This window comes from Carcharhinus amblyrhynchos, chromosome 5 (genome assembly GCF_965287045.1).
Source record: "Carcharhinus amblyrhynchos chromosome 5, sCarAmb.v2.hapA, whole genome shotgun sequence".
In the NCBI taxonomy this organism is placed as follows: Eukaryota; Metazoa; Chordata; class Chondrichthyes; order Carcharhiniformes; family Carcharhinidae; genus Carcharhinus; species Carcharhinus amblyrhynchos.
The window spans coordinates 75,895,729-75,907,871 of NC_137328.1; the positions used below are offsets into that span (position 1 = coordinate 75,895,729).

At 40.2% G+C, this 12,143-nt stretch overlaps 1 protein-coding gene across 2 annotated transcripts in view; it reads right to left on the minus strand.

Annotated features, from left to right (window-relative positions):
- The window catches only part of fer (fer (fps/fes related) tyrosine kinase), a 204,580-nt gene that overhangs the window by 31,920 nt on the left and 160,517 nt on the right, over positions 1-12,143 (minus strand). Inside the window, exons 15-16 of one of the 2 annotated variants that reach the window (XM_080189038.1) lie at positions 10,161-10,255; positions 6,350-6,473 (exon numbers count right to left, since the gene is read on the minus strand). In XM_080189038.1, coding sequence (XP_080045164.1) covers positions 6,350-6,473; positions 10,161-10,255 — 219 coding nt within the window. Of the gene's footprint in view, positions 1-6,349; positions 6,474-10,160; positions 10,256-11,914; positions 12,113-12,143 lie in introns of those variants that run through there. The other variant, XM_080189039.1, reaches the window with a different exon arrangement.

Genomic DNA, 12,143 nt, shown 5'->3' on the forward strand with positions numbered 1-12,143 from the left:
TAGTAGAACTTGTCTGCATGAAACTAAATTACATGTGAAGTTCAATTTGGTGAATATTAGTTCTAATAGTAGGTTGCACTCAATGTTAAAGATCATTGTAGATTTCAAATCTAAACCTTGTTCAGCTGCACATATCTTAAATAAATTATAGTTATTGGTAAATTCCAGACTGACTGAATTACAAATAGATGCGCTCGGTTTTTTAACAAGTATAATTTTATCTAATTGCACATTCCAAATTCAAACATGTGTGAAAATGCACACCATAAATGATCAACTTAAAGTGCTGCCTGCTTACCAGCCAGCTGCAGTGACCCACTGGTTTCAGGCAGGATGCCTGGTTCAGAAGGTCACCTGTGGTGACTCAGTCATGTTGCAATCTGGAATTATTAGTGGGTAGGGGTTGCCAACCAGGAACCAGGGCACAATCAGTCTATATTTTCCTTGTTAGGCGCTGGAGACTATTCTGAATCCTCCATGCCCAACAAGTGAAAAGAAAAAATTACAAGCTAATTGTTGGGCCTCTTCTGGTCACACTCTTCTTCCTAAGTTAATGTGGCAGTTAAGTTCCTTGCACAGGTTTCTGAATAAAATAGCAGTCAGGATGCAAATACAAAATCTGAGCCCAATTGCAAATTTATTGAAAGACCAAGACAGTTTCTGGAACGTGCCTTTCTGGCTGTCAGGTGAGCATGTTAAAAACAAGGACTGCAGGAAAGAGGAGGATCATTGACAGGTTAATCTCCTGTGCAATTTTAACTGCTTGCCCTGTTTCTGATGGGCAGGCAGAATTAAAATCGTCCTTTGTATTTCAACCATACATTGTCAGTTTGCACTGCTCGACAATAGCAAGAAGATACTTTTGCCAGTTTTTAAGCAGTGGAGCTGAAGAGTCATCATCAACCCAAATAGGAAAGCTTTACACGACTATTCTTTGGAAATACAACTGAAAACACTGTACACATTATAATATGAAAACCATAAGTACCAAAATAGAAGTTGTCCCCAAAGGAGTAGTTCAACATTTTTCTCGTTGGTCACTTTAATTGTGGCGCTACTCAATATCAGAGCTTCATTTTATATGATTTTTTTGGTTATATTACAGGAGATGCAAGGAGAAAGCAAAGCATCATTTAATGAACAACTCTGTGGGTTCATGTAAATTTGTTTTTAATTTGCTCATTTAAATAACCTTGGAAGCACCTCCTGGTTTTTATTCATAATTGAAGTGTCACATGAATAAACAACATGTAGATACTTCAACTTCATTTAAATTCTTAAGCTAATCAGTTCATTTCAAAATAAACCACGTGTGTTATTGACAAACTTCATAGAATCATGGAACCCTACAGTGCAGAAAGAGGCCCTTTGGCCCATTGAGCCTGCACTGACCACAGCCCTACATATTTTACCCGCTAACCCCTCTAACCTAAGCATCTTAGGACACTCGGGCAATTCTAGCATGGCCAATCAACCTAATCCACATATCTTTGGACTGTTGGGAGGAAACTGAAGCACCTGGAGGAAACCCACGCAGACACAAGGAGAATGTGCAAACTCCACACAGTGATCTGAGCCAGGAATTGAACCCAGGTCCCTGGAGCTGTGAAGCAGCAGTGCAACCATGCCACCCCTTCATTCATACAATCCCCTTCATTACATAATACTGCAAAATGCACATAGCAATGATATCAAAGCTTGAAGATAGCAAACATTACACCAAAACTCACTCACCAGCTTGGGTTTCATGTTATTGATCTAGAACTTTTAATTCTGTCATTTTACCATTGTTACAAAGCCTAGACTTGCCTGCTAGTGCACTCCTACATTTGTATACTCAGTTCTTTCCCACCACACTCTGGTTATCATTATCCACATCACTAGCCTGCTCTACTACCTGACTTTATGTTACCATATCACTCGCAATTGGGGCAATCCTTTGTCCCTACTATTTAGTTTAAAGCCTTCTCTGCTGCCTCTACTTATATAGTTCACCAGAGCTTTGCTCCCAGCAAGGCTTGGGTGACAAATAACCCAATTGTACATGCCCACTTTTCCCAGTACTGGCTCCAGTGCAACATGAAACCCATTTCTTCCACAGCAATCCTTGAGCCATGCATTCAATTTCCTAATTTAGTTAACCCATGCTAATTCACTCATGGCTGAGATAACAATCCAGAGATTAATACCTTTGAGGTTCTTTTTTTAAATTAGCCCCTAGCTGATCATAATCCTCAGGCAGAACGTCTTTTTTAGTTCCATGTTGTTGGCATCCACTTGGAACATGATAACTGGATTAGAATCACAGAATCCCTACAGACAGGAGGCCATTCAGCCCATCGAGTCTGCACCGACAACAAACCCACCCAGGCCCCATCCCTGTTACCACACATGTTTACCCTGCTAATCCCCCTGATACTAAAGGATCAATTTAGCATGGTCAATTAACCTAACCTGCACATCTTTGGACTGGAGGAGGAAACCGAAGCACACACAAGGGGAATGTGCAAATTCCACAAAGACAGTGACTTGAGGACAAAACTGAGCCCGGATCCCTGGTGCTGTGAGGCCTCAATGCTAACCACTGTGGCCCAATCCCGCCACCCAAGTTCCCAACTCCAAGACTGCTCTCCAGCCCCAAGCAGATGGTCTGATCATGGCACTGTTCAGGTCACACAGCCTTCAGATGCATATTCTCAGTTGCAGAGAACTGGATCGAGCCCACTGACTATACTATCCCCTTTTACCGCTACATTTCTATTTACTCCCCCCTCCCCCATTTGAATGGCTCCCTGCACCACGGTCCCATTGTCAGTTTGCTCACCCATCTTGTAGTACATACTGCCGTCCAACAAGCTGCAAAATCCCAAAACTGATTCTTCCACCCGCTGTGCTGCTTTAAAGGGAGATTGGAACTGTTTAGGGAAAGGGGGGCTATGTTGCCAGCCTCTCCAATGGAATAGGTCCTGCCCACAGACTTTTTTGCAAGATTCACATTTGGGCCAGTGGGACTTACTCCAGTTTTTAAGCAAATTCGACACTTTGAATATTTTTGGAAGAATTGCCCTGTACTTCTTTTCAACCACAACAGCTGTGTTTTTTTTTGGGAGGATCCCACCCCCATATCAGAAGATTCCAGCTCAGGTACTATGACTACCTTTCGTAACAAAGTGTCCAGCTAACTGTCTCCTTCCTTGATGCATTGCAGTGTTGGAAGATTGAACTGCAGCTCATTAACTCTGAGCTAGAGTTCCTCACGCAACAGACATTTAATGCAGATGTGGTTGCCTTGGACCAGATTGGCTCTTCAACAACGTCCACATAGCACAATTGCAAGCCCTGCAATGGTTATTGTTTTAGTTAATGAATTTCAATTAATGCCTCTGCTCCCATCTGTGCTTATCGTAGAATCATAGAACCCTACAGTGCAGAAAGAGGCCTTCAGCCATCGAGTCTGCACCGAACACAATCCCACCCAGGCCCTACTCCCATTTCCCTCCATATTTTACCCACTAATCCCTCTAACCTACGCATCTCAGGACATTAAGGGGCAATTTTATGGCATGGCCAATCAACCTAACCTGCACATCTTTGGACTGTGGGAGGAAACCGGAGTACCCGGAGGAAACCCACGCTGACACGAGGAGAATGTGCGAACACCACACAGACAGTGACCTGAGCCGGGAATCAAACCCAAGTCCCTGGAGCTGTGAAGTAGCAGCGCTAACCACTGTGCTACTGTGCCATCCAATGTTCTTAATATTCTTATTATTTTAATTGTCATATGTATCCTTATTAAAATTCCCTGACTTTGATGTGAGAAAAAGAAAAATCTCACCAACCACTTACTACCTACCTTCTTAACTGATCCTGATATCCACCTTCTTAACTGTTGCATTACATTTTGATTTTCTTTTCCATCTCTGAACACAGACTCACCCTCCTAGTCTGCAAACTAAGATGTTGGGGAAGTAGGATGAAAATTGTTGTATTGGCCACCATCTTTCAATCCTCCTTACTTAGAATGGTGCCAGAGGACTACAGAACTGCAAATGTTCATCCAGACTTGAAACATTAACTCTTTGTTCACTTCAGAGAGCTGTCAGACCTATTGAGATTTTCCATTGCCTCCAATGCAAGGACATCCTTCCTTTAAAATGGAGACCAAAATTGCACACAATGGGCACAATTCTCCAAAAAAAAAAGGCCAAGTATCATTTCCAGTGAGAAAATCACAGATCCCTGTCGAGTCAGTCAGTGCAATCCTAATTGCAATCCTCCCCACTTGCTCATTTTTTTGGGGCGGAGTGATTTGCACCGTAAGGGGCAGGGTCTGAAAACACCAGCAAGACCTGCACCTCAGAGATCGGGGTGCCATTTTTAATCAATGGCATTATCAGTAGGATGCCCACCACATGTTCGAACTCCTGCTATGGGTCTGCCTATAGGCACCACCCCTTCAGGCTCTGCCTCTTGGCAGTACCAACTCAGCAATGCCCCAACATCCTGTCAGTGCTAAGTTGACACCATCAGTGTGCCAGTTCTATATATTGCTGGCCATCCAGGGCTCAAATGGCCTCCGCACCCCACCACTGTAGCAATTCCCACTGGCATCATGTTGTGTGATGGATGAGTGCTAAACTGGTTCACACTTGCTAGGCATGAACCAAATTACGTCACCAGCCAGGGGCAAGGAGAATCTCAAAATGAGTTCACCCCAGCACAAATCATGACTATGGCCCCTCTCACAAGAGGTTCCAGCCATAACGGGGTATGTATCGGCCCTGGCGGGGCCAGAGAATCACCTCCAATATTTCAGTAGTGGTCTCATCAAAGCCAAAACAACTGCAGCAAGACTTCGTTTCTAATGCTCTAATTCAGGGTTTCCCAAACTTTCCAGCCAGGGGTCACTTCTGACCTCCTAATAGTAGTCAAGGAATCCAAGAATTCCTATTATATTGAAAAATTAGCCCACAAAAAATGATCAATGAATGCACAATAGGTACAAACACACAATAACAAGCTGAAAAGATGTTTTATGTGTATACATTATAATAAAATTCTGTCATTCAATAAATGCTTCAAAGTCCTACCTTCTTTTCTCATTTTTAATGGGAATACCTATTCTCAGGTATCTCTCACCGACACCCACCCTCGCCCACACTCAATTTCTTCTTGGACTTCACGTGGTCACATGCCCCGAAACTCGACTCTTTTGGTCCGCCACACAGCTGGCTCCACTTTGGCTCTAAACCTTCAGCTCTTCAGGCCCTTATGGCCTGGCTTCGACTCCTCTTGGGTTTCTGTCCTCAGGCCACACCTACAATAGAGCCTCTGGAGGGGTTCTGTGAAATCCAGCGTGGGAACTCCTGCTCTTTTTATCTTGCAAAGACCACCAACATGCACCTGAATCATAGAACCCTACAGTGCAGAAGGAGGCCCTTCGGCCCACTGAGTCTGCACTGACCACAATTCCACCCAGGCCCTACCCCCACAACCCTACATATTTTACCTGCTAATCCTTCTAACCTAAGCCAATCAACCTAACCTGCACATCTTTGGACTGTGGGAGGAAACTGAAGCACCCAGAGGAAACCCACACAGACATGAGAAGAATGTGCAAACTCCACACAAACAGTGACCCAAGCCAGGAATCGAACCCAGGTCCCTGGAGCTGTGAAGCAGCAGCACTAACCACTGTGCTGCCATGCCGCCCATAAGGCCTTTCTAAATGCTTGCTGTACCTGCAAGTTAGTACTTTGGAATGAACTCATACAAGAAATTCAAAGTACTCTAAAAATCAGCATTTACAACTTTCATTCTCTTCTTCCTTCTAACTGAACAACCACCTATTTCCCTACTTTATATTCCACCTGATATTTGTTGCCAATCACAATGTCTATATCACTTTGCAGCCTCTTTGTCTCCTTCTCAAAGCTTACATTCTCATCTTTTTATCATCAGCAAATTAAGATAAAGGACTCTCAGTTTTCTTTATTATAGTCATTAATAGTGGAGTCCCCAACACTGATCTTTGTGACATTCCACAGTTACAGCCTGCCAATTTGAAAATGCCCCATTCATTCCTACTCTATATTTGCCTTCTGTTATCCAATCATCTACCCATGGTAATCCCAAATTCCTTCAACCTTTATTTGGCCTATGACTTTTTTGCATGGCACCTTACCAAATACCCTATGGAAATCCTACCCTATTACATCTACTGGTTCCCATCTGTCTTTATTCCATCATCGAAAACTTAATCTAATTTTCTTTCCATAAAGCCACGTTGACTAGTCAACTGGAGAGCAGTAATACCCTGTAGATGGAGTGGGGATGTTTCCTTTACCTGTGTATACAGTTTTTTCCTTCGAGGTAAGCCATGCCAGCAGCAGCATCCAAAGACATCTTCACAAGTTGTTTCATTTTTAACTCATCTTTCTTCTTTCTTAAAAATGAAAGGAAATCACCACCTAGACACAAAACATAGTCAATTATGTGGTGACAATGTCCTCTCAATTTATGGATTTTTATAAAGTAATGCTTATAAACCACACATTTAACATTATCTTAAAATTACCATAAATACTGTCATGCTAAAGTGTGAATTTGGACATTTCAGATCTTCTCCACGGAGTCACCAATTCTTGTTTTGTATCCAGGAATGAGATGCAACAACTTTTACCATCTGGAATTCTCTCTTAAAAGGTGTTTTACATACAATTAAATGTCTTGAACTTTCAATTGCTTTGCATTTTATATAGGTTGTTTGAGTGTACACCATTAAAAATAACAATTTCTATTATGCAAACTATCCTCCCAAGAGAATCTTATTCACCTTCTATTAAAAGGGTGGCAGTACGTTCACAACAATGATGGTGACCTAATTCAGTGTCCAGATGGAAAAATTAAATATGCAGATGTTTTGTTAGTAACTGCCTATATTAGAGAAAAAAATACAAGAAACTAAAACTATGCACTCAATGTTTAAAGGAAGGTGGAAACCACCAAGACATGGAATATGGGATATGGAAATCCTGCCAAATCTAAACAGCAGAATCTCATTAACATACAAATCAAACAGACAGCATTGCAGTAAGCAGTAAGGTACAGGAGCATCAGGAACCTACAGTGGCTTGTCCGTGGTAATCAGGATATTGAAAAGTAAAAAGTCTCACAGCACCAGGTTAAAGTCCAACAGGTTTATTTGGTCACAATCAGGATATTGTACAGGCCTGTGAATAGACTGGGGGAAAAGTCCATGATCAAGAGTAGGGGGAAGAGGCTCCCAGTCGTGATGGCTGTCAGGTCAGCAATTGAATTAGAGGCTGCCACAGTTCAGGGATTTGAAGGGTACAGAAGACTGCGATCCAAGTTTGTGGGGGCAGAGATGCTGGTGATTGGGTTTTAAGGAGTCAAAGGCTTCCTTGAGTTATCTTGGGAAAGTACACCTGCTCCTCCTGGCCCAGTTATCTTTAGGAACAGGCAGTTCCCATCTCTATCTCACTTGCTGTTTTCTGCAGAAAGCTGCGCAGCTACAGTAAGCTTTAAATCAGGCTCCATAATGGACAGTCCAATACACATACATTAAATGAGTGCTCCACTTCTCCATAGGAGATTTTGTTGCCCCTCATGCATGGGGCAATTCCGCTGGAGTTGCAATCCACATATTTCTCTCTTGATCTGTCATGCAGAGTGGAGGAGGTGGGGGCGATTACTTAATTTTGTGCCCTATTACTTCGAAACTCATTCTAACAACATATAAAGTTGAAAAGGTGAAGAAAATAATTCTTAAGTTGTTTATGCAAGAAGAACACTTCTCGCGGAATAAGCCAGAATAATTTATGAGACCAGAGAGTTCAAAGAAGCTGGAATTGTTCTTGTTAGAGCAGAGAAGGTTAAAGAGATGTCTAATGGAGGTGCTCAAAATTATGAAGGGTTTTGATAGGAAAGTCTTCAGGAATTTTTCATGTAGCCAATTGTTATAATCTAGAATGCACTAAGATGGTGGCGAAAGCAGATTCAGTAGAAATTATAAACAGGGAATTGAATAGAAAATGGAAATTTAAGTTGTGGCTGTTAGGTCTACAAGAGGTTGACACATCTAAATCAAGTCCTATTCCAGGGTTTGAGCACAAAAATCAAGGCTGACACTCCAGTGCAGTACTCAATCAGTACTGCACCGTCTTTCAGGCGAGTTGTTATATTGAAACCCCATCTGCATATAAAAGACCCCATTGCATTATTTCAAAGAAAGGGAAATTATCGCCAGTAACCTGGCCAGTATTTATCCCTCAATCAACATCACATAAAATGATCTGGTCATTATCACATTGTTGTTTGAGAGAGTTTGCTGAGCACAAATTAGCTCCCATGTCGCAGCAGAGGAAGAGCAGAAAGATGTGGTGAGCTGTTCAAAACTCCACTGCTGCCGCAGAACCAGAAGAACCCCCTGCTAGGAAGGGCTGTAAAATTCTGTTCATTAATTCTGTTTCTCTCTTGGATATTACCTGAGCTGCTGAGGTTTTCCACCACTTTCTGTTCTAAATTGAATATCAACATAGTTTTTTCATGGATTCTCCTTCAGAATATGCTTCTAGGTACTGCAGCTAAAGTTGAATGGGTAGCCTTATAGACAGTTAGCAATATACTATTACAGTGGTTATACCCAAGAGTTAAAAAGCAATAACTCAAGAAAAAGAGGCAAGAGTTGGAACAGCTGTACTTACTAGAGGAATTGTTTTACACAAAGGAGCAGTTCCTGCATTGCACAATGCTATCAACTTCAGGAAACTGAATAAATTGAAAATTTGTGACACAAATGACAAAATGGAAAAAGACAACTTAAAAGAAACTGTGGAAAACCATCACTTTCAATTTTATTCAAAAGTAAGACACTGATATCTCAGTGCACAAACTTGTCACCTTTTTTGCATTTTACTATTTCACAGCTAAGCTGATGGATTTCCTTGCTCTCTTTGGAGCATATTACTACCAATTAGTGGATGTTCCTTGCTCATGTTTATAAATGATTTAAAAGTCTCACCCACAGCAAAATTTGAAAATTTAATAAACTTTGGCTTTAGGCGCCTCTTTTCTAAAGCAAAGGTTGATGTTGCCTCGAATACTACAGTACTGACAATGGTTGACCTGAAGAGATTGTATGTACCATGAAGGGAACCAATGTGCATTGTTCTATTATGTGTAAAATGCAATGGTATAAAATAAACTTTATACTGGAAATCAAGATTTATATTGTAGTGGAGGAATGGAACCTAAAGCAAACATTTTATTGCAAATCAACTCAAATTGGTGCAACTTAGAGTGAGGACTTAACAGACTATAATTTTGTAAAGAATTTTGTATGTTGTATTTCTTTCATGTTTAGTGATGTATTTTATTTTGCAACTTATTTCAGCCAAGAATGCGCAGTGCCATTCACACATGTTACAGTGTTTCAAATTGTACACTTGATTTTTTCCTGCAATGTCCGAAGAAATCTTCTCTGGCTTTGAAATTCACACTTCTGGGAACTTATGATTCACTTGAAGTCATAATTTTCAGAAATGCAATCACAACTTTTAAGTGAGGCCTTACTGATAGGAAAGCTTTCCATTGAATTCTACTCTCTGGTAATGTTTACTTATTTTCCTTAGCCTTCTAACCTTCATTACTGTAGCTTCATTACTGAAGGTACTGAATACCACCTTCGGTATTTTTATCCATGGATTGCTACTTTCTGGCAGAATTCTCTGACTTTGCAGCTGGCATAGCATATCTTTATAGGTGAATATAAATGTTCAGTAATTTTCTGAAATTATCAGAAAATTGACATATTTCATGTTAAGATTTGATTTACTAAAAATATATTCAACAAATCTTTTTTGTTAGTTGCAATTCATCAAGCTGCCATTGATTTCTGTACTCTCATAATATACATTTTGCAGGTCTACCTCGAATGTAATGGAAGCCTTCACAAAAGGTAAAGCATATATCTAAGTAAATAGAAACACTGCAAAATGCAATGACTGCATTTTTTGCTGCTTAGTTAAATACAGATTTGGTTTTCCTCATGTTTGAAGGCTGGGAGTCATTTTAAATAAATTGCTTGATGAACATTTTAGAAGTAAATGTATATCAGTGAAACTAATGCACGTTACCTGGTATAAGCTCCATAACAATGTAAATGGGTTGCCTTTGAGTACAGACACCAATCAACTTGACAATGTTTGGATGATCATACTGCTTGAGTATCCTGTTTAAAAGCAAAATATACTTATTCAGGAAAAAAGCTTGTTATAGGCTTGTACTTTTCATGATATTCCAGAACAAATCTGATAGAAGCACATGAGAAATTCAGTGAAAAGACTGAAATGCAAAAAAAGCTTAATCTAAAGATAAGAGAACATTGAATTTTTGTTTAGAATAATCTGACATCAAGAAAATATTTCACGCTTCCATGCCTTAGGTGGTGAACTTCAAGGCATGGCTTTAATTTATATATTCTAGATTTGAATTCAAGACAGAATACTTTTGCAGCTCACCAATGTGAACACTCCATTCATTTCTTGCCCAGTTCAATTCAATTTAATAATTTTTTTTAAAAGAATTGCATTTCAAATATTTTTTAACAATTTAAGAATTCAGTTTTGATTCATGCTGCAGTCATAGATTGAAGTGAATTTGAGGCTGCAAAGATTTAAAATCTAGTTTTCAGCCAGTGCTGGGAAAGGAAGGTGATATGTATTCAAATCAGGAAACCAGTTGTCTGAACATTACCTGTCCTATGACACAAGAACTTCAAATTTTTCTTGTGAATCATCTAGGTTCAGACCGAAAACTGCATGAATTAAACTGAAGGAACAGAAATGAGATTGTGTCTGAATTGGGACAAATCAAGACCAATAGCAGTCTATATATTTAATATGGATATTATACACCAAGCATTGTGCACCGTGCACACTGACTAACAAATGTTGTAAAGTGAGCCTGAAACAGATAAGTACCCTATTTATATATGCAAAGGGCATAATACCAGATTTCAGGCACTGGATGCCAAAGCAGTAGTCTTTATCAACATGATGGATGTGATATATACACACACACACACACACACACACACACACACACACACACACACACACGTGTGCATTTAGCCCGTCATCTTGGAGGATCAAGCCCAGCTTCCAACCATAAAATTGGCATGGTGCCAACATTTCCAGGTCAGAGAGTCCATAGGCAAACAGAGATGTAACAGGCTGAATTGGTAGATTTCTTGGCAAACCCCTAAATATGGAAGGAGCCAGAGTACAAAACTTCCCGAGAAAGAGAGGAAACAAAAACATGTCTGAAGTCAAATGGCATGTGCTGTTGAGGGGACAGCAAGGTCCAGGCAAATTTACTTCAATGCAACCGACCAGGCAAGGGGAAAAAGCTTTGCTCTTTCAATCACAAAGCTGACCAAAATAAAGCCAATTATCAGATAGTGTTAAGTTATTTATTTTTCCCTTCATTAAAGTAAGGGATTGTGGTTAATTTGAAGCAGATTTTCTATAACTGTGTCTTAACTTAATAACTGCAAGATATAGCATTTTGGCAATTAGAATCTGGCTCCATCTCACATAATTGCTGATTACTCTACATTTTCATGAGAAAGTGTGGAGGGGGTCTCAAATCCACACCCAGGACTTCATCTAGATGTTGCAGGGTAAAAACAAATTTTTAATGGTAACCAATATTCCTGTTATGGGACAGATTAGTTATGCTTAACCTAAGATAACATCTAGGGCAGATCTAAAATTTGCAATACATACTATTACTGTATCATTATGCTCGTTATAGCAGTAACAATAATGATCAACAGATATATTACCCCATTTTAATAATTAACCGCCTGGATTTTGACCCGTCGACAGAGTAATCTCATTTTATAAATCCGACATGTCATTCACTCAATCATCTACGTTACAGAGTAGGCTGGGCTTCTCTAATCTTGTTCACCTCGCCACTGTTGCCAGCGATAACAGAATATTTGTCCAAACTCAGCCAACGTCCATTCACTGCAGCAGGACTGGAGAATCCCCAGCCGTGGGTGAGGTCAGAGAATTCTGGTCTATGATTTGGAAGTGAAACATGATACAAAG